Source organism: Stenella coeruleoalba (genome assembly GCF_951394435.1).
Source record: "Stenella coeruleoalba genome assembly, chromosome: 16".
In the NCBI taxonomy this organism is placed as follows: Eukaryota; Metazoa; Chordata; class Mammalia; order Artiodactyla; family Delphinidae; genus Stenella; species Stenella coeruleoalba.
Window position 1 is genome coordinate 15,844,840 of NC_137162.1, and position 23,549 is coordinate 15,868,388.

Here is a 23,549-nt window from a genome sequence, read left to right on the forward strand (position 1 = left end):
TGAATTTGCAGATTGTGTTACTAAAATGATTTTTTTTTTTTTTTAAATCAACACTCTTTTTTTTTTTGTGGTATGCGGGCCTCTCACTGTTGTGGCCTCTCCCGTTGCGGAGCACAGGCTCTGGACGCGCACGCTCAGCGGCCATGGCTCACGGGCCCAGCCACTCCGTGGCATGTGGGATCTTCCCGGACCGGGGCACAAACCCGCGTCCCCTGCATTGGCAGGCGGACTCTCAACCACTGCGCCACCAGGGAAGCCCTAAAAATCAACACTCTTGATCGCATCTTGATGGAACTCTATGGATAAGATTATGAAAACAGCTAGTGAGATACTTCCACTCATTCTGGCCAAGAGGCCCTGTTGATTTTTTTTCCTTTAGTGAAACTTTCTAGAGAATTCCAAAGCTCTTCTCCTAAAGCCAACATTTACCACTTGGGAGGTCAGCCCAGCCCTCAGCTCACTCACCCAGAAAGAAGGAGGATGATGCACCTCCGAGGAAAGAGGTTCTGATGTGGCCCAAGTGGGGTACTGGATGACGCTGGTGGGATTTAAAAGAGGCTAGATTTTTGAAGAAGGAATAAATCTTGTGCTCTCTTAAGGGTGTGTCTCCAGATGACAGTCTTGAGCCAGGATTTCCAGGCCTTTTACTGGATGTCACATCAGTGCAGTTACTATAGCAAAATGAAAATGTTTTCAAGAATCTTTTGTCAACCCCACTGAGTAATCCACGTTCTTGGTACTTAAAGAATTTGTGGGGCTTTTGTAATAACAGATTCTTAAGAACATCTCTCAGTGGCTTCATTGGCTCCTCACTCTTCATATATCAGAATATTTAAGCCAGAATAAATGGAAAGGAACGATGGTGGGTTGGTACATAGGTAAACATACTGTAACTTGAAGACCAGTTAGGGAATTCCCTGGAGATCCAGTCGTTAGGACTCCGCGCTTTCACTGCCAAGCGTGTAGGTTCAATCCCTAGTCGGAGAACTGGATCCTGCAAGCGGCACGGCGCAGCCAAAAAAAAAGAAAGAAAGAAAAAAAAAAAGACCAGTTACTATGCTTTCAAACATGGACCCCAAACACACACACACACACACACACACACAACTAAAGTGATGTCACTTGTCACTTATCAGATTAGTTTTCCTGAAGGTTTTTTTCTGGTTTTGATAGTGTTTCTGAATCGAGGCTGTTTCATTGTTCATTCTTCCCTTTTTCATGTTTCATGGCAGCCACGAAACATCCGTCGTTCTCCATCTGATTTCTTTTATCCCAAAAGTCTGATTCGACGCACAGGATGGTCCCCGTCTCTGCAGGTTGGCTCTGTGTCTGGGCTGAGGCTGGGAGCCACTGTCCTGGGCCCCAGGCTTCTGTCGCTTTTCCTCCCCTTGCTGCTTTCCCCACATAACTTCTGGGCTCCTGCAGAGGCAGATGCTTTTCTCACCCCACGGAGTGCATCTCACATTCTGCTTCGGGCTGTTTTCTTCTCTGGACAATGTTTTCATTTAGAGCCGTGACTAGAGCATTGTCTTCAGTACAGCGAGCACATTGGAAGCTACCCTTTTGGTCCTATGCTCACACATTTGTTTGTTGATCAAATATTTGCTAAGTACCCAGGTATAGTAAGGAAGAAAAGACAGGTAAATAATTATAGAATGATAGAGAAATGTATCACAGGATGTGGATCATAAAGATCAAAGAAGTTCAGATGAGGGAAGGGGGTCAAGGGGCACTTCCTAGGAGAAGTGGTCTTTGAGTTGAGTTATGGAGGCTGAATGGGATTTGAACATGTAGAGATGATGAGAAAGGGGTGGGCCTGGTGAAGAGAACGGCAGGAGCGGGGAGCTGGGGAAATGCAGTGCTTCGGGAGGGAGAGGTTTGGCTCCAGGAAGGAGTAGCGAAGTGGGAAAGGAAACAAATAAAACCAGGCACCAGCTCTGCAAGAGGCTGGGGGATTGACATACACTTTCATTGGCTCTCCCTAAGAATCCCCATGAAGTAGCTATCCTGATTCCCATCTTACAGATGGAGAGACGGAGGCCCATCATAATTAACGAACTTGCCCAGAGTTATCCCAGCGGTAAGTGGAAGAGCTGGGATTGGAACCCAGGTCTCTCTGAGCCTATAACTCATCTTCTTTCCACTGTCCTACAAAAGGAGAGTAAGAGAGAAACCTGGGAAGGCAAAAAGAGGACAACATGAAATACTGGCGAAGTTTGATAGTGTAGAAGGAGGAGATGGTGTTTCAAGGCAGCACCACCTGCCCAGAGCATCCTACAGGAACAGGGAAGGTACTCAGCTTGCTCTCCAGATGAGCAGCAAAGCAGGGGAGGATGTTCCCTGCACACACCTGACCTTCTTTCGGGGTCTCTTAGAATCAGTTGAAATCTTGGCCTGGTAAATTACGAGTGACTTTCCACAACCCTATCTTTGTCCAGAGGAGACCCATTTGACAACTCAGGGTTGCAACACAGCTCTTTAGTCCAGGCTTTGTGCCTGCGCCTGTTTTCTCTGCCTGCCAGAACCGTCCTACAGCCCAGGAGAGTTTTGGTTTGGATCTACTTTTATTAAAACTTCACCTTCTTTCTTTAAATGATTTGAAAAGTAGTTAGAAGTACAGAGTTTCAGAGTAGAAAGGAACGTTTTAGATATCAACCTGCTAAGTTTCTTCATCTATAGAATGAAGTCAGCCCAAGGCTACGCAGGTCATAAACAGCAAAGGCTCCAGGCCTCGAGTGCATGGTGTTGGCCCGTGATGCTGGGTTACATCCAACATGTATATGTCATATGATCTTCATCTATCTTAAAGCTTTAGCTCCAGGGGCAGGGTTTCACGTACAGCAGACTTATAGTGTCATGAATCCAGAGGAAGAACCAAAGATGGTCCCCACTGAAGTGAGGGCTCAGAATTAGTACCTACTTGGCAGGAAGTTGCTTTTTCAACAGCTTTTGGGGTTTTCCCTGAAAGTATACTTTATAACTCAAATAGTGTTTTATGTTGGTAGCCTAAGGCTATCGCCAAGTGATTCATTTTCATAACTTGAAGAAAAATACCATCAACTGTGATCATTTTTGGTCTTCTCCAGACCGTTAAGTCTAAGAGACATGGAGCATCTTGAGAAGTGGTGGGGGGAGAGAGAGAGAGAGAGAGACTGGGGCGGGGGGGTCTGTCTTGAAAAAGCCTTCTCTCTTCCTATCCTGTTGTTCAAAAGGGACATCTGATTCCCATTATTCAGCCTTAAATATCAGTGCGGTCAACTGTAGCCCCATCACAGAAAGGTGCCAACAGCTTGGGACCCGGCAGAGAGAATAGGCTATTTGACAACGTCTTGCTTCACCCGTTGGCCATTGAGGAACAGCTCATGAGAACGTTCGAGAAGCCTGAAAACGCCAAAGCAATTCTCAAGCCACCCAGCTATTTTGATCTTTTAAATATTGTGGCCTACACAGCCGCTCGTTTCACCAGATAATGTCAAGCAGCTTTAGTTGTTAGGTGAACTGTACACCTTGCAGGGACAGTCAACATTCCATGCCCCTGAAATAAGCCTGGTTTTATTGTGGAGGAAAGTCATTTTATTATTTATATTCTGAAATCTCCCCTTCTTTCCTCTTGCTGAATTATAGGTAAAGAAAATGGTGAAAATAGAATCCCCTAAGAAAAACATATTCTGGTTTTGCTTACGTGGAAGAGTTTTATAGGAATAGCAGATTTTGTCTGTAGGTAAAAGTTGGTACTGAGCATTTATAATTCCTGTTGTAATGCATTATAAACAAAGCACACGAGATTCCCAGGACCAAGTCTGTAATATTCTGGAATGGATCACGTGCTTACATTCTAAAAAGGGGCTTCTGTGTTGTGCCTTTGGAGGCTGAAGTATGAATGGCTGCCTTCCAAAAGGGGCATGAGTGTTTTTCTTCTGAAACTAACATTCACTATATTATAACGTATGCACTTGCAAACCCATAATATACCCAACAAATACCATGTGTATATTTCTACAAAGGAACTAATTAGAGGCTTTAAGTATGTCTAGAACAAGGAAATAATGCTGTTATTGTTTTATTAATGTTGCTACCATACATACCACTTTGTTCCCAGCTTTCACTCTGTTTGAAAGTTTTATTCTTTTTGGGGTGTCTTTACAATTCATCAGAATGTATGGGTGTTAAGATTTATCCTGCAAAGACAGTGGGGACTCTTGGCCATAGTAAAGGCTGATGGCCGTTGTGCACCTGGCTCTAGAGAAGGAGATGTGTGCCCGTGAGTCCCTCCTGCTTCCTCACAAACAAATTTCTTTTTCCAAAAGGAGTTCCTGGGAATCCCCTGGTGGTCCAGTGGTTAGGACTCTGTGCTTTTACTGCCTAGGGTGTGGGTTCTGTCCCTGGTCGGGGAACTAAGATCCCACAAGCCATGCAGCACAGCCAAAAATAAAACAACAAACAAACAAAAACAGAAAAAGAACCAAAAGGAGTTCCTTTTTTGACTTAGCAGTGAACATTCAGTATATGCAGATTTTTAAAAATATTCCTTCTTCTGCAGCTGTTATCACCACCTTGTCTGGTGAACTTCAGCAAAAACCCAAGGCAGGTACTGTCAGCCTTAGCAGCACTTTGTATAAGGTGTTAGTCACCTTATATCGGTAGTTGTCCCGTCGGTGTTTGTATGATCTCTCCGATCTGGGTGCCAGTTGCCTGTAGCTCTCTCCCTTCTTAGAGCATGGCTTTGGATGAATGCAGATTAGATGAACGTAGTTGTTGCACCCCTGCTTCTGCTGAATGGGGGGAGGGCAGGGACAGCAGAGGGCTCTCCAGCTCTCCCCTTCTAAGAAGGGACCAAGTGTGCATGGTGGCCCGTGATTGGAAATAATCGGAAAATGTCACTTCTCTGGTTAATCTCCCGGCAAAGCTCTGGTAAGTGTTTTTTAATGGTGAACATTTGAAGAAGGTTGAGAGCTGGGGTGGAAGCATAAAATGGTCTCTTCAATGTAATTTTCATTCTGTGGCTTGCCTCCTGCAGGGTAGAACAGGTGGACAAAGTGAAGGCGTAAGGGAAAATATCAAGTGAAAGGTAGTTAGAGGGTTTTTTTAAAAGTTTCATACAGAAAACAAAAAGACTTGCATTTTCAAGCACCTGCTATTAGTGATCAAATGCCATCTGTTTTCTCTTTACTGTTGAAATGAACTACTAGTCAGGTGAGACCTCTCTTTGTTGATTTATTTTTTTCCTTTGAGGAAAATAAAAAGCCTTTTTGAAATCAAAAGTAAGTATGTGAAGGTGTGCTGGAGAAATGTAGATTTAGACCCCTTCCTCATGAGCGATTGAGTGAGGACAGCCACATACAACTACAAGGTTCTTTCTGAAGGATCCTTGCCTCTTGTTACCAAAATAAGGATTAAATGATTTGCCTGATCTTGTTGGCAAAATACACTGAAAGATCACAGCCAGTCTATAATCCTTCCTATATCTACCTTGCTTTTTCCACCCTTCCCTCTACCTTTTTATTTTCCTCCAAAGATGGCATCAAAAGAAAGAACTGAACTTTTCCAACTGTGCTTTCAAGTTCTTTTTTTCTGTTAAGGCATGAAGGAAAAAGTGATTAAAGGAGAGTAAGTAAATTGCATCTGCTTTAACAGCTTAACCACAGATCCTTGTTGCTTTTTCTCTGTAGAACAGAAGTGGGCATACCTTTGGGGATACAAATTTGAAATTATCTTCATTTATAATATTGGCAAGAGGGTATCCATCATAGCTCTCATAGGGAATTCCAGAAACAAAGGCTGTTGGCCCATTTGGGTTCTTGATTTAATTTGATGAATCACTGTTGTTAACTTGGATATCTGAATAGGTTAAAATAGTAATTTAGGTTAAATAATTGCACATAAGGATCATGTGGAAATATGGATCTTCTGTAACTTTGTTACAGTTCAAAGAGGTGACGCTAGAATTAAGTTAATGATAAAGAAGAAACTGTCAGTGGGATTTGAAAGAGGGAAAACATGTCAGTTGTTGCTTTCGAGGTTAAGATGAGTTTTAATTTGACTGTGTGGATATGAGCAGCTGTGTTGGAAGACAGCTCTGTGCCTTTTGAAGATGAAGGCCATCAGAGACCTTCAGCAAGTTATGTATTAATTAGAGGGAAAATACAGCTAGAAGAAGAAAAGGGTGCATTATTGATAAACAAGACGTTCATTTAAAATTCAGCATGTTTCTCTTCTTTCTTATTCTAAAATACATCTCTCAAATTACACTGGCATTTAGGTCTTAACATTTGGATTTCTTTTGTCATATGAGGTAATATTAAGATTTGGCTTTTTTTAATTAACACTTTAAAACACATAAAAAAATAAAATGCAACATGCTTACAAGTCTAGATGTTTAGACTTGAAAGGTAAAATTCTAAATATTTAAGATTCAAACTCCAAAATTAATAGTCCAGCTTGTAAAAGGAATTTTATGATCTTCATAAGGGAGAGCTCTAACCTCTGCTGGTTGAACAAATACACTTTGGGAGCCATTAGGGAGTGTGGCAAAAAGCAGGCATCCCTGTGTACCATTTAAGCTTGGAGCACAGTTCAAGAGGCAGCGAACCAGGAACTATACTGGCAGGTCAGACAGGCCTGTGCAACTCGTTGCCATCTGTCATGGAAGGGCACTAGTAACTACAGCCAAGACGTAAGCAGGAAGTCATCTTGGAAGGATATAGATTCACTCCATGGAGTTCTCAAGAAGGGGAAGGACATTTGTCAGCTCCAGGTGGGGCTGCTGCCCCGCCCCATGTGCTGAGATAGTTAACATACGTGAGTTCCAGGGTATGGGAAGGCCTCCACAGGTGGTAGGAAAGTCTGGTCTGTGGAGCTCACATCGGAAAGGACTGTCCTATGATGAGGAGCAAAACAGAGGCAGTGCTGCCTTTCACTGTTTGAGATGAACTGGCTGAGAACTCCAGTCTAATGTCAAGTGTCTGGAAAATGCTGGGTCTTTGCCATGTTCTGGGCAAGGTGCTTGAAGCTTTATATGTCTTGTCTCATTTATCCCTAGGAACTAGGGGTTGTAAGTACCCTCTCCTCCATTCTATAAGTAGAGAAGTTGAAGCTCAAGGAAGTTCAAAGAAAAAAAAAAATGAGAGAAAGGAAAGAGACACTCATGTAATGTCACACAACTAGGAGAGCCAGTGTGTGAGCCAAGGTATTTGACTCCAAAACCAGCCTTTTAACCCCACTAGATTATACTCTACAGAAGTGTGTTTTATCCCATTATTTCATTTTAAACAGGAAAATAAAGACCATTGTAAGAAAATAGGCAAGCAAGAATAACCCACAAACAAGATGCCTACGGAAGTAAAGTTTACAGTAAGGTTAGGAGGTCAGGAGGAAGCAAAAGCAAACGGTGGCAAATGCAGTGAAAGAAAGCAGATTCTGAACCTCCGAGAGATACTGTAAGCGTTTCTCCAATACTCTAAGTAGCCTGAAGATGCACGGGGCAGAGTGCATCTAACGAGAGCCAGAGCAGTAGTGGATTCGGTGAACATCAGCTTGACTTCGCAAACTGACTATGAAACTCTAAAATCTTTATTTTGGAATCAGAGAATCCAGGACAGTTGTGCGCAAATTGGAGGTGACTGTGATCTGAACACCTCTGAAGAATCAGATGGGACTTGACAAGAATTCAGTTTGTCGGATAACTTAAAACCTTTAGCCCTACAATATTAACAGGGTAAAATGCTTCAGAGAAAGCCTGTGCCGCTCACAGAATACTCTATCCAGTGAAGAAGGAAAGGAGAGAGACTGAGCTGGGACAGGTTGCTTCAGCCAAGAGACCTTTTCCTTCCACGAAGTTCTCCATCCCTGGAAGGGAGCACCCAGGGCCCCTTTCTGACCTGTGCTCACGTTCGTCCCCAGCTACGTTCCTATCAGCTCGCACAGTACGCCAGAGAACAAAACACTTCAGAGCCGTCCCCAGGTGCATCATTACAGGAAAGACAGAAAGGATCCCTGGCCCACATTTGACAAAAATTAGGATGAGTAACATGGGAGAGGCCCCAAAGCTCTGTATGCACTTTAGCTATTCACGCAGTGTCCTCACTGCTTTTAATGAAAACAGACCTTGTTGTTGTCATAGCAACACCAGCAACCGAAGATGTTGGACTGTCCTAGGGTGCACCCTCTCCCACCCCACCCTAACACCGAGCTATTGCAGGCTTCTTAGAAGCTTGTAAGTGGCAGCAATTCATTTTCAGTTAGCAGGCACTCTTTTCTGCCAGTTCATCTCAATATTTTTCTTTTACTTTCACCTCCTTCGTCCCAAAGCCATGTTGATGAGAAATAAACGGCCACACACGCCTTACGACATGGGCAGAAAATTTAGCGCAGGGATTAAGAGCTTGGGCTCTGCCTCTAAAGTGTCTGGTTTCAAATCCTGACACTTGCCTACCTGTGTGTGACTTTTCACTCATCCATAAAATAATGATGTCAGCGGTACCTACTTCCTGGGGTTACTGAGAAGGTTAAGTGAGCGCCTGCCTGGGGAGCGCTTAGCACAGGGCCTGCTACATAGTAAGTGGGCAATACATGTTTACTGCTATTAATATTCTTATGTTGTTACATAAGAGGTTTCATTTTTATATTGAGTTTGGCAAATGTTAGGTCCTGGCCACTTGAAGCTGAAGGACGACCTGTAGTTAATGATTATCCCGCAGAGATGGTTATCAGCTCAGCTTTCTGAAGGGCTGGCGTCTCTTTTTAAAGGAGGGCTGCACTTTGGTGGTGTCACTTCTATATTTTGATTGGGAAATGGGTCCGGGAGTTGGGCTTTTTGAGTCGTGTTATTATGTGAATCCTTTCTTTTTCATTATACTCAGATCTGAGGATTTTCTCATATTGAGATATGCCTGTGATGGGAAAATTGTCACTTGAGGAGGAAAGTGCTTGTATGAGGCAGGTCGGGGGGGTGGGGCAGGGATGGAAGTGTCGAGCCTGGCACACCTCCACTGTACCCCGTGGGCTTTCTCCTACCCCCTCCACCCTCCTGTCTCAGAGATACCAGGGACACTGGCGAGAGCCACGGACCCCAGCCCCCTCGTGAATTCTTACTGTCAGGGCAAGTCTAATCACTGCCTGCCTCTGGTTGGCCAGGCGGGTTTGCTTTCCTTGTTTCAGATGTGAGTTCCATAGTGACGGAACATCCTTGCTTTTAGGAGGGTTTTTCTGACTCAGTTAGACTCATATTTGAGGTACCAAATATCAGTAGAAACAGTACCAAAGAGGGAAAGTCCTATTCCTAACGTAGCTCTATAAATTGTCTTCTCCAAGAAATAGCTGCGCGGAGGGGAGCAAATCTTCCAAGACCAGGCCTTTGGGTTTCTTTGCACAGCTTTCCAGAACATACCAAGCAGAGGTGGGGGGCAGTTAATCTCAACTCATGCCTTTTCTCCCTGCTCCCATCTCACTCTCAGGGTTCTCCAGCCTCTATTACAAAGTCTACTTTCTTATACCTTCCCCAGCAGCCGACCACTAACCTTACCTCAGTGACCTTCCATATGGTAAGGCTCAAAACGTGCAACTGACATGAGTCAAGTATCCACAAACTGAGTATTTGTTTACAAATAATAAATTCTAGCTCATTCCCGCAACAAATATTTATGCCTTCTCTGTACCTGTGTAAAACATCGGGCACATACAGTGGAGAGAAAATAAACCCTCTGAGAGCAGAGGTCATAACTAAAGGTAGTGAGGGAGATTAACGTGATGATGAAACCAACAAATACAGAATTATACATTTTATTCATGAAGAAAAAAAACAAGAATGATACTGTGAGAGAAAATAACAAGGTCACCAACTCTGGAGTGAAAGATCAGGGAAGGCTTCTTTGAGGAGGTGATATTTAAGCCAGGACTGAAGGAGGAAGAAAAACCAAGTAAAATTGGGGATCAGAGCATTTGGGGCAGAGGAAGCAGCAAGGATAAGGACCCTGAGGCAGTGACATGTACCATGTTCTATGAGTGACAGTGGGTAGTGAGTGATGGGAAGGAAGGCAGGGACAAAATCCCGAGGCCCTGGGAGCTGTGATTTCATTCTCTGTGGACCCTGAAGCCAAAAGCAGGATAGTGACAATCCCAATTGTATTCTTCAAAGATCTCTCTGGCCACTGGGTGCCAAGTGGATTTGAAGAGGGAGAGAATGAAGGCAGGAAACCCAGAGGAGAGGCCATTGCAGGAGTCCAGACCAGCAGAGGTGGTGACTGGGGCCGGGATTGTGGCCATGGAGACGGAATGTGCTTGAACATGTCCCCTTGTACGGGACAAGGAGAAAAAGAAAAGCCCCGAAATGCATTTTCAAGGCTGATTGTACAACTAGTTCTCCTTTGCCTTTCTTTCTATGTTCTATTTTCCCATATTCAGAAAAGTTACACCTCTTTCTCATTTTAACCAGCTTAGTCTTTAGAAAGTGTAGGGACTTAGGCCAGTCTTGATTCTGAAGCCATGGTCTGAAATCTTACAAGTCACCCTTTATTTTACAGCCTACCAGGACTTCTTCCGAGAGCATTTATTCTAGACCAGGCTCCAGTATCCCTGGGTCCCCAGGTCATACTATCTATGTAAGTATCTACTTCTGGAAGAGACACTTCCGGACCAGGGGTGGTAGCAGCTGGTAAGCATGGACTGGATAATCCAAAAGTGAATAATTCAAAATGATTTTTATGTCTGTTATGAGATCCAGTTTTCATTCTTGTAGATCAGCCACCTCAATCCCATTTTCCTCCACGTGATCAAGTGTTCATGTGAATGTGACCATCGGTACAGAGTGAACGAGTAGATGACCATTGGTACAGAGTGGACGATTAGTTGATCTGTAAAGTGCAGTGATACGATGCAGGACTTAAAAAATTGTTGTACCTAACTTGCATATAGATATTTGGGGATTGATTATACATTTTACAACGCTGATACTGAGTGTCTTTAAATTCTGCCACAGAGGTCTTTAAATATTTAGTTTATTAAATATTCAGTTCTTGTTTTAGCCATCTGGGAGGATTTTTTTGGCCATCTGTTTGAGCTTTTCCTTCTCTGTAATAAATTTAGGAAATTATCCTGAAGGTTTACAGGCTTCTCTACTTGATGAATTCTACATAGACTTCTTCCTAAGCTTTTGGTGACTTTTTTGAAAATGTGATTAATATTGGTATAAATTGGTATAAATCAAAGTATAGTTGATTTACAGTGTTGTGTTCATTTCTACTGTACAGTAAAGTAATTCAGTTATACATATATATACATTCTTTTTCATATTCTTTGCCATTATGGTTTATCACAGGATATCGAATATAGTTTCCTGTGCTGTACAGTAGGACCTTGTTGTTTATTCATTCTATGTATAACAGTTTGCATCTGCTAATCCCAAACTCCCAATTCTTCCCGCCCCCAACTGCCCTCCTCCTAGGCAACCACAGGTGTGTTCTCTATGTCTGCGAGTATTAAACAGGCAACTTTATAAAGAGTATGACCGTGTTAAGCAAAGTGTTTTGGGTTTTGTTTATTTTTAAGGTTTTCACTTTTTAAACAAGACATGAGATGCGCTAACCATAGTTCCCCGAAGATGAGACGGCAAAGTGATTTTTTCTTTCTGTTTAACTTTGGCAGGCAAAAGTGGACAATGAAATCCTGGATTACAAGGATTTAGCAGCCATTCCCAAGGTCAAGGCAATTTATGACATTGAACGTCCAGATCTTATTACCTATGAGCCTTTCTACTCTTCGGGCTATGATGACAAACAGGAGAGGCAGAGCCTGGGAGAGGTAATACATTCCCAGAAGTTGTGAGTGGTACAACTTATTTCTCTTTGGCACATGTATAAAAACTACTGACTGGAATCAGAATAAATCAGAGGGTCCTTTTGGTTGCCCACTGTTTGCAGGCTTCTGTACCAGGTGATCTGAGGTAGTCAAAAACCTATCACACCTTCCCTGCCCTTGGAGAGGTATGGAGAGGTAGGGAAGCAGACCAACCACAGAAAACGGCAGTGCAGGATGAGTAAGCATCAGTACCAGGTTGTAGGATAGCAGAGCCGGCATGCTGGGAAGGAAGCCGAAGTTGTCAGGGGAGACTCTGTGAGCTGGGCAGAGGGAGTAAGGGAGGGATAGTGCTCGGTGCAGGGGGGGGATGGGGTGGGGAATGGGGTCTTGGTTTGGGGGCAAGCTGAAATACATTCATGGGGATCATGAGAGAGATCACAGCCCCTAAATTTTGACAGCTGCAGTTTTTAGCATCATAAGATACAATATGCAAGAAAAGACAAAGTAGAGAGAATTGGGCCACGGTATAGGACCGTGGTATGAGCTAGGCTTCTGGAATCAAGTTACCTGGGCTTAACCCAGGAAGTCCACATGCTGGTTGTGTGACTTTGACCATGAGACAACCATTCTGATCCTAGTTTTTTTGTCTGTAAAACAGATAATGACAGAATCTGCCTCATGGGGCGTTAGTGAGGATAAAACAAGCTGTCTATTAAAGATTAATTATCTATATATCTAGATAATTTATCATCTATTAAAGCTAATCTACATTAACTAATTATTAAAGCAATTAGCAGAGAGCCAGACTCGTGGTGAATGTTCAGAAAATGGCAGCTACCACTGTTGTCTTTACCTGTCTTCTTGGGGCTTATTAATACTCTCCCAACATTAATGGTCCACAGGCTGGAGCTCAGCCTCAGCCCCTAGTGACCCTCCCCTCTCTTTCCCCTAGGTCTCATGGGCTCTGGTCTGTTTCCCCTGGCCTATTCAACTCACTCTAAATTTTTCCCCTTTTGTTTTTTAAATTGGAATCCTCTACAGAATGATTTGAGTCCACTCAGAGAGGTGTTTCCCAAGTAGTGGACCAAAATCAGTCATTCAACCAAGGCTAAAACCAATAATTGTAACATCACAGTGCTTTAAGATCTTAGATGAAGAAAGTTCGTGAAAACGTGGCAATTCTGTTTATTCTCAATAATGTATGTATAATATTTATTGTTTTATAATCATGTGTGTATTTTTAATTACACACACACACACACACACACACACACACACACACACACACACACACACACACAATTCTGGAGCATAGCTCTGCATTGAAATGGTCCTTTGGGCAGGAAGTGGTGTCTGTTTTCATGTAGTGCCACCTAGTGGTCATGCCCCTGTAACTGCATCTGCGGCCCCTCTCAAGAGCAGGCTGATTGGTCTGGGGGGTTCAATTGCATTTGGGTGGCAGAGCTTCAGAGAGGATAAGGGGCAAAGGAAGGTTCCTGAGCAGAGTGCATAGGGGCTGGTCCTTGAGCAAGTGTATGAGAATTTCCTAGGGTTCGAGTCACACAAGCAAGGGGAGGTGAGTTGCTTTTTGGTGTTCTGGGCCCAAAAGTTTGAGCTTTGAAGTGAAAGTTTCTGGGTTTGGAACCAGACTGATTTTTCCTCTCCCTATGACTTTGGAAAAATTACATATTTCAGTCTCCTTATCTGTAAATTCAAGATAATGGTAATACCTACCTTAGACGTTTTTTGTAAGGATTAAATGAAATATTTAGATTACAACAATACCTGGCACGTAATAAGTACTCAGCAAGAATGCTGCCTGCCATCATAATCAGCACTGTTACCATCATAGCCTAGAATGAGGCCTGTGGGTTTCTCTGAGCGTAAAGTGTGGATGCAAGGAGGCCCTCTGGTCAGCCGTATTCGCGAGCTCTTCCCCAATGCATGGATCTTGCAACTTAGACAAGTTTGCAAGCTATTTAGTTATTTATTCCTTTAATTATTAACACTTCTTCCAGAGAATCCATCTACTGCCATTTTAGAAACCTGGAGGAGTAAGCTTGAAGTTCTGTGTAGCCATCTGTGCCTCCAGAAAGCCGATCAAACCAGACCATGGGGCTCAAGGAAGTCTGGAGTGCAAGAGAGCCAGCAGCTTCTTGTAAATTTGGAACAAAAGGGCAAATTCCAAAACAGAAATCCACCACTGGCCTGTTCTTCAGAATGCTTTGTTTGCATTTCATTTCTATTTGAAAGCTTTCTGCATTTTAATCATAAACATTTCGGTCATTCATTTAGGAAATATTTGTTGAGCACCTAATATGTGCCAAGAGCTGCTCCAGTCGCTGGGAATACTTGGTTGTAAATGCATGGAGTCCTTGCCCTCATGGAGCTTGCAGTGTAATGTGGGAGACATAATAAACAGACAGATACATAACATAATTTTAGAGGGTGATGGAGCTGTGAGGGAAAATGAAGCTGAGTAAGGAGAAAGCATGCCGGGGCCGGGTTGCTACTCTAAGCAGGAGGCTCACGGAAGTTACTGTGTGGTAGTGCATTTGAGTAGAGACCTCACTGAGGATGGGGAGTGAGCCCTGCAGGTGTCTGAGAGGAAAGCACTGCTGGCAGCGGGTGCAGCAAGTGCAAAGGCCCTGAGGTGAGAGGAGGGTTGGTCTGCTGACTGCCCTGAGGAAGCCTGTGTGCCTGGAAAGATGAAAGCCAGAAGGTGAATGGTGTTGAGGTTGGCAAGGCCACTGGGGAGGGTGCCACGGACCTGGTCATCATAACATATCAGGTGATTACTATGGTTATAATTTAGTCCACAACTGTGTTTACCAAACTGTGTGTTTCAGTAGACACTGTAACTCATAGTAGTAAACAACATAGTTTGAGCATATAGGGGAAGTAGTTCCAATTTCTCTAAGTTAATCACCTAAAGCATCACAACATATTTCCAAAACCCCTGCGTCTTAAGCAGAGACATGTGCCCTAGTCTCGTGGGAGCTTTGTCCTTGTGTACCTGTCTGAGCCCCGCTCTCAACTTGCTGAATCAGAAGACGGGGAATGGGCAGAGGTGCTGGCATGTGCAGCTTGAATAATGTTTCCAGGGGATTCTGATAAGCAACTCTAATTAAAACTGAAAATGAGCTAACAATAAACGTTGTGACTTTAATTCTCTTTTATTCTTCTAGTCTCCAAGGACTTTGTCTCCTACTCCATCAGCAGAAGTAAGTACCATTTTTGGAAGTTGTAATGGGTGGAGTTGGGGAGTTACTTGGACCATATTCCTAGACTCACATTTTTGCAAAAGGACAGAAAACCCGTGTACAAGATTATGATGAATGTAGGATTCCTTACATGTAAGATATGACTGTAAGACCCAGAAGTAAATTTCTTTCTAAATGGAGACTAGGGAATACAACCAGCCTTACCCTGCACCTCTGAGTGGTAGGAAAGAGAGTGGAGAATGGGGACCACTTGTCCCGATGTTGGTCTCTCTCCTCTCATCTGTAATTGATCGATCTGAATCCTAACCTACTGATTATCTGAAATGGCCAGCAGTGGTCATGGTGTTTCTATCAGCAGAGCCATCTTCATGGGAGGCCACTTCTCTTAGTCTAAAATCAAGAGTCTTGACCCCCCTCTCAGGGTAGATGGACCTTATAGTGGCTTTTATCAAGTCCACCAGGCTGGCTGTTCCCTCGGGAATAACCTCCTGCGTATCTGGATCACGTAGAGCTGTCAGTGATGGTTCCATAGTGAGCCACGGGTCCCCTATCAACCCAAACATGCTCTTCCCCTCTGCAGCACCCAGCACCAAAGACAGAGCCCCCAAATTAGTGACGCTCCCAAAACCCATTTTATTAAACGTTCTTCGGGAAGCTGATGATACTGTTCTATACTATACACACTATACCCCGATCCCAGGAGTGTCTTGGTTTTGCTGTCACCCACAGTGACAGAGGTGCTTGGTGACCAGAGGTCTTAGAGACACTTTCTGTTGTCCCAGCATAATTTTGCCCTTGGAGGGTGGCCTAAGCTCAGACCACCTCAAATCTGAGCATGGTCCAGGTCTAACCCAGCACTTTCATTTAAGCTATTACAGGTAGTAATAATCAAGGGACTGTTTGTTCAGTGTGCTTCTTATTATTTTGTATTTCCTTATGTATCTAGTGAGCAAACTCCTCAGGGGTTAGGTCTACCCCCTTCTAAAAATAATAATAATAATTAATAAATAAAATCAGTTGTCTTGTCTTAAAGCTAAGTAACTGTCTGGATAGTCTATATAAAACTGGCCTGATCTTAGGTAATCACTATAATCTCTGTAGTATTGTGGTTTATGACCGAGTGCTATGAATAACTAATTTCTATGAATATTCTGATCGTTTTCAACTGAAGTTATGAAGAATTAATTTCTATTATTGACGACTTGTCAATAATAGAAATAGTAATAATAGGTTGAGGCACATTATTGGGGGAATTTTGTTTTGTTGCTGTTTTAATTTATTGTTACAGCCACAACTAGGATAAAATCAAAGTTTTTTTGCCTCTTGCTCTCAAATTGCGCACGTCCATAGTTTTTGAGGTTTTAATTTAGTCCTTTTTCATGCATTCTTTCAAACTTTTATTTTTCTTGTGCTAGTAGAAACTTCATAGGGCCACAAATTCCTAAAATGTAAAACGTTCCTTGTACTCTTCTAATTCTTTTAAAGTTTTATGTTATGTTTGTGTGTGTATGATTTTTTTTATACTTTATACCTACAATATTCTTTTCTAGACTTGGACATGGTGACAGACTGGTGGTGCTATTGTATTCCATTAAATTGATATGCCATAACCTAATTATTCCCCGGTTTTGTTGAGCACATAATACAAAGTTTTGTCTTTATAAATGGTGGCATTATAAATGTCTGAGGAAATTTTTCCACTTAAAGATCGTTGAAAAAATTTTTTTTTTCTTTTTGGAATTTGCTTCCTAAAGTAGAAGTAGAATTACTGAAGTTGAGGCCACCACAGGCTTGTTCTCCAGGAAAATCGACGTAAAACATCACCAGATCAACAGCATGGATGGTGTGGGTTGGTGGTTGGATCCAGGGATGAGATGAGAGTCAGGAGGCTGGTTCTGAAGCAGGCTCCACCTGCACACGGGTCTCTTACCTGCGTGGAACCTTCTGAAACATTCTGCATTTGTGAAGAAGGGAGGTGATACCGTGTGTCTACCTTCTTTATGATGCGGATCTGATGATACAACCTATGTGAACAGACTTCGTAAAACTGAAAAGCACAATATAAGCGTGGTCATTGGAATTATTCCCTCTTTTCCCAGAGCTCTATCAACACTGGAGTTTATCCTTTTTACATCTTAAATCTTGGTAAAGGCAAGCACTACAGGTTTTGAACAAAAAGCACTAACCATGGAATGCTTGTTTGCATACCTACTTAAGGAATATGGCCCTAAAGTGTATACATGAACAGGTAGACGGGATAGTTCCTGGGTGACTTTGGTGCAACTTGATTTCACTTGAACCTGACAACAGCCTGCATGTATGCCTTGTGCTCCCACTTTCTCGCACTTGCTTCCAGGGGTACCAGGATGGGCGGGACCGGATGATCCACCGGTCCACCAGCCAGGGCTCCATCAACTCCCCTGTGTACAGCCGTCACAGCTACACTCCAACCACGTCTCGCTCTCCCCAGCATTTTCACAGACCTGGTAAGGGCACCTGTTCCCGGGATTCACTCTCTATGGAGTCATCCGTGTTTCTATGTGATTGTTTTCCCCACCGCTGATAGCGTATTTAAAAATCTGGCTGCCAAATCTATCTGCCCCTCTCCCAGAAAAACTTGCAAACTCCTATTCCATTGTAGTTTGTGTTATTTCTTTTCTCAAAACAAGAGTCATTTTATGGTTGTATTCATTATGACTTACTAAATAATTACATTTTGACAGTGAACACCTAGAAGCAAAGGAGGTTTTTTGGGTTTTTCAGACTTGAAGAAAATCTCAGCACTTTGAGACTTAAAATGGAGATCTCCAAAAGAAAATACGGTGATGTGCCTTTTAGGCTTATCTAAAATCTAAATCCAGTCATTTACTCGTGAGTTTATTATGTTTCCCCCATCCGGGCACATGGTATTACTAAGCATGCTTGGTTAAGAACCTGCTAGGAAGAAGTCTCATATACAACCTCGGGGTTGTATTTGGTAACTTTTAAGATGCCTTCCAACCTAAGATTTTGAATCAGACTTGGAAAATATAAAAACACTAGAGGTGTGCTATGATGGGGAATATTAAGAGTAGTGGACCTCATTTACCTTTATCTCGGCAGAACGTAGTCCCTTTTACTGTTAGTGGGTATCTCCTATGTAGAGTAGAAAAAGCACGGAGATCCCAGCACAGACCGAGGATTCCTGAGAAACAGATTCACCAAGGAAGATTTTGTCCTTCTAAACAAACTTGGTGTTGATATATGTCTATGAAGACTTCATTTTAAGCCTCTTGCTTCTGTGCAGGCTGATGAGAACAAGCCCATTCATATGCTAACGTGTTTTATAAAATATAAACCAAAGGACATGAACAGAATGTAAAAAGGCTGCAATCTTCTCTTTAAAGCCATAGATTTAATGCTTATAGAGGATTAAATTTTTACTTTTTGATCCTTCAATAAAGTATAGTTTTCTCTAGACTCAAATATTTACTCAGTATCTGTTGAGTTACGTTAAAGGAAAATTTTTCAGGAAAGAAATTCCTTTTATTTTTCATGTACGATGATATTCATTTTACTTCTGGGTTTGGATTTATGCCATTTTCTGTCTGGGTGATGAGAAATCCTTTATGCCACCACCCCTACGTATGGGTATACCCTGATACTGCAGCCGTACCCTTATCAGAATGATGCGAAGTTCACTGGGAAATTGTTGTTCGAGAGAATCCCTGGATAGCAAGGGAGTGGTCAGCCAGGGACATGGTTTCCCTAAAAGGTCATGTCCTCATTGGGCAGTAGAAAGTTTTCCTCTGTTCTAGTCATGGTTCTGATGCCAAGAGCCTGTAGAACATTCCGCATTCTAGCACTTCTCCTCCCCCTTCACAATACGTTATGGACATGCGTGATGTCAGTTGTTAGGGCTCATAATTATTTTTCGAGATGGGGCTCTGCTAGCATAGTCATGGTCAGCACAGAGCACCTCAGAGTATCCACTCCACACGTTCTAGATACCAGAGGATGACGCACGTCCTTAGGTCTGGGCTTAGGTTAACGGTCCATAACTGAGTTTCCAGCTCCCCTGGTGTTACCACTACCCAATTCTCAAGATCACAGGTAGCTCTTTGCTACCCAGGGGATACAGACAGGTTTCCCTTCTACATAGGAAAAGTAAAATTAAACTTGCAGTAGGAGACGTTTGCAGCTTAAAAAACAAAGAATCTGACCCTTACGTATAAGTATTTCTTTGCAAGGTTCTTGAAATGATTGTCGGTTTTGTACATGTGTTTCAGAGGGTTCTGTTTTGTCAGGTGCCTTTTAAAAACAGCTATGGTGGAGTCTAAGTGACGTGCCCAGTCCTGGCTCAGTGGTAGCTGGTGTCATCCTGACAGAACCTTCTGGTGGCCGTTCCCTCCCACTAAAACCATTTATCCTCGGAGAGTGAACTCTGTACTGACCTGAACCTGTTTGCAGACTCTCCCCACTTTGTGTAACCCTTCATAGGTGCCTTCTTAACCCCTTTTCCTTCCTCCTTTTTCAGACTCTTGATTAACATTCTTGATTTTTTTTTCTCCCTTGGAACGATGGCGTTGTCCCTGCTCGTGTGTTAATTTGTGCTCTTCTTTTCTGTTTGCACCGTGTCCTGCCCCTGATCCTTGCTGCACAGAGCTGCTGTCTCCTGGTGTGCAGAGGTCCTTCCTGCACACCGGCAGCCTCAGCTCCGGCCACAGCGACTCCCGCCCCAACTCCCCTTTCCGACACCACTTCCTTCCCCATATCAAAGGTAAGGAGGCAGGCTTCTCCAGGCAGCACCCTGCATAGCCGAGATTTATTAGCACCCGGGGAAGGCTAATAAGGTGCATCTCCAAGAGTCAGCTCCGAGCTTTGGACTTCTCAGCATGCCTGCGTGTGTCATGGCTACACCCAGCCGTGTCTTAGAACTGGCATAGCATCTCTCGGTAGGAGAAATATGTCATTTCTAAAGCGCTCTAGATGAAGAAACAGGAAATATGTTTGAGACCCTGAGATTTGTTAGCTACTGCTTAAGAAAAATATATATTATTATTTTGTTTTTCTCTGGTCAAAAGCAAAATATAATATATATCTGGGGAATCTTCCTGGTTTTCATATGTGTTATGGCTCAGCAAAAACAGTATTCAGCAACAAGGGTTCCAAAGTTGTCTTAATGGTGATAAGCCCCTTAACCATGTAACAATATTAAAATGTTTGGACGGTATGAAAGATCTATGGCAGCGTAACTTAAATTTATCTCCTTGAGACAACCCTTAGAGTAATCTTCCTTCGACCTGTCCTGATGTCTGCATGATGGAGAACAGGGACTTTGCCTTCTGTTTTCTGTTCCTGCCCATCTCTGCCCTTCCCTCTATGCCGTTCCCATTGTTCTCATTGTCTGTTATGTTTCCGTGGCCATTCTCAATCGAGCCAAGAGCCCCAAATTTAAAATAAGTAGGAGCTCCCAGAGGATGCTTTTTCCGTAGTCTTGATTTGAACCAAATTAACCAAAGAAGATACCTTAAGGAGGGAGTAGCAGGCAAGCACAGATGTTGTCATGGGTCTTAAGACAGACCGAAGGGATTCTAACCCCGAGTTCCAAGAGCTCACATCACTAACACTTTCTCAAGCAGCCTAAATGTTGCGCTCTTTGACTGAATTTCCTTTGCAGTCATTTTACAAGCATGCGATTTTAGCATTTTCTGTGCTGTAAAAATAACATTGCTGACAAGCTTATTTGAAGACACATACCGTTTGCCACTAGCAAAGAAATTTTTCAGCAGGTGCAGCACTTTCTAAAATTCTTGACAGGTTATTTAAAATTATTACTGCTAATTAGTATTTGGGGGAGGAAAGACCTTTATTATTTAGATGTCAAGATGATACTTTAGAGAATGTCTATAAAACCATAAGAAATTATTGAAAAAAACTTCAGAGATGTATTTTAAAGAGACTTTAATATAGAAGCCCTTGGCCAAATTAAGATTTTTGTTTCTTTGTTTCTAATATACAAGGGAAAATACATTTTTTTAATTCATTAAAATGTAAACTGCCTTATTTGGTTATTATATATTTCATCTTTCAGAAAGCTACTTTGTGTAGGATGAAAAATGTCATGTACCCTATAAAGTTATACAGAGTTTATACAAATAACACATCACAAAATATCAAGACTCAATACCTCGTGCTTGTGCACAGCCTTATGGCGAGATGGGCACCCATGTGGACACTGGAGTCCCGGCTTTGAATATAATCTCTGTCACATGCTAGCTATGGGACCTTGGATTGTAGACTTAACCTTTTGAGTGCCACTTGCCTCATCTATGAAACTTCTTCTAGGGTATTGGGGTGTGTGAGGTTGTCAAGTGAAAAAAAAAAAATCACAACGTGAGAGTGTGAATTAAATTTTATTTGGGGCAAAATGAGGGCTATAGCCCAGGAGACAGCACTGCAGATAGCTCTGAGAAACTGCTCCAGAGAGGCAGGGGGAAGGTCAGTATATAGGTGATTCTGGTGAAGGGAGAGTCCATGCAATCAGGCACATATTTTTTGCAGAAGGATTCTGCTAGTCTCGAGGAGCAGATGTCACCATGAAGGATTTTAGTGCTTTTCTAGATACGAGGAGATGCAAGAATTGGGCTCATAAAATCTTCTCCTGAAAGTATCTAACTCTCTGAAGACCTGTCCTGTCAGTTCTTCCCAGAGCACAGAGTGCCTCGTTCCTGATCTCCACCCTGAACTCCTTTCAGGGGGTGTTGAAGGTCAGCAGCTGCTGCGGCTCATGATCTCATCCTTATAGAGGTACATGGCAAGCGCCTATTAGTAGTTGGCAAGGTGAAATGCCCTGATGTGTAGTGAGCACTCAACTCTGGTCCCTCTGTGACTTCCCCCTTGGCATGGTGTTCTTAGAGCACTTCCGGTTGCATCAGTCCATCACTCTTCACAGCGGCCCTATGAAGTAAAGTAGCAGGGGGCAGGCATGGGGGTGGATGAAGAGCTGAGGCCCTGGTTAAGTGACCCGGCCAAGGACTCACAGCTAGGAAGTGGCAGCACCAGGACTAGATAGACCCCAAGCCTTCCCATCCCTCATTCCTATGAGGGGGGTGTGTTTCGGCCTAAATGCTATACACGAAGTATAATTTTTAAAGCAAACTTTTATTTTCCATCTCTTTTTAACTAGAAAATTGCATTCTTATGGAGGCCAAGACAAACAGCTACTTTCAGGCATTTAAACTACAAAATTAACTTTTCAATAGAAATAATAAGTGGTTAGGAAAATTACAGTACTTCAGTGTGCCTAAATAATGCTTTATTAAAAGTATAGATACACAATCTTTTCTTTTTTCAGTCTGAATTCGAAGTACACAGTCAAATAGTATAGGTTTAAATTATAGAAAGCAATAGTTTGTTACTTCGAGCTTACGCTTAAAAAATATCTAATGGTCTCTCTCCCATTTTCTTTTTACTGGATATATGCCTACAGTTTGTTCAGATGAAATAGTTTATATACTTCAGATACAGAATATAATGTGCATAACAGTATATGCTTAGTTTTAAAATCAGCTTTTTGCTAAACTACAAAATCAATCATGCAGAATTTGTATATTAAAGATATTGCTTTAAAAGCCTAGTTTAGTTGAATAGCTAAATACGGATTCTGCAAAGAATTACGTCTTAGTTATTTTGAAAGACATGTATCCGTTTACATGAAACTCCTCTCCAGTCCAGGGGGAACGTATGACCATTAGAGAAACACATCTAAGATATCTTTAAAGAGCAAAGTCTCCCAGAGTTTTCCATGGCTCTTCATTTGAACATTCACTCTTTAACTTGGAGCTTGTTTTGCAATCTCAGGGAAATTATTTTTAAAACAAACGTAAGCCAAGGAGCTTGAGGACCCCAGGGTGGGATGTCCATCTCAGGAAGGTGTAGCTGAAAGCAGGGGTCCCCTTGCCCCTCTGGCAGCCAGAAGCCCACCTCCCACCTCCCAAGTCCAATTCTTGGCCCTTATTTCAGATGCATGTGGCCCAGGCCCTCAGGGTCCACAGAGCTGAGGACACCTGCGTGGGTATAGAGCTGAGATGCACATCACCAGCTTTCTCTCTATCTCGTTGGCTTCCCCATCCATTTTCTGTAATGCCCATCTCGTTTTCCATTGTGTTTTTTATTTCTGTTCTCTGACCTTCCTTGCAGCTTCATTCTATATCAGTATATCATTGTTGGGCCATTTGGACAAGTGCATGCCTATTTGGAAAAACTATTTTCACCTTGTTTTGGGTTTTGTGCCATGTTTGCACAGTTTCTCTTCCTTTCCCTTTGAAATACTGTTAGATATTTCCTTCTGTGTCCATGAATCAGATTTGCAAACAGGAGGGCTACATATATTAAGTCTCTTTGAAAGAAATCTTCCTTGTTTTGCCATAGATATGAGTTGCTATGATGCAAATATGTATTTGACACTTGCTGAAGGAAACCATAACGTTTATTGAAGCTTTAGACAAGGACCAGTAATCTTGAAACTCTGTCATGACATTCTAGTTGCTGCCA

The 23,549-nt window shown here is 42.6% G+C and overlaps 1 protein-coding gene across 5 annotated transcripts in view; it reads left to right on the top strand.

Moving 5' to 3' along the window:
- Positions 1-23,549, top strand: part of ABLIM1 (actin binding LIM protein 1) — a 318,168-nt gene that overhangs the window by 270,759 nt on the left and 23,860 nt on the right. For 3 of the 5 annotated variants that reach the window (XM_079899551.1, XM_079899549.1, XM_079899550.1), the window contains exons 9-13: positions 1,233-1,316; positions 10,518-10,595; positions 11,638-11,793; positions 14,979-15,014; positions 17,371-17,500. In XM_079899551.1, coding sequence (XP_079755677.1) covers positions 1,233-1,316; positions 10,518-10,595; positions 11,638-11,793; positions 14,979-15,014; positions 17,371-17,500 — 484 coding nt within the window. Of the gene's footprint in view, positions 1-1,232; positions 1,317-10,517; positions 10,596-11,637; positions 11,794-14,978; positions 15,015-17,370; positions 17,501-19,656; positions 19,774-23,549 lie in introns of all 5 variants that reach the window. The other 2 variants (XM_079899553.1, XM_079899552.1) reach the window with 2 other exon arrangements.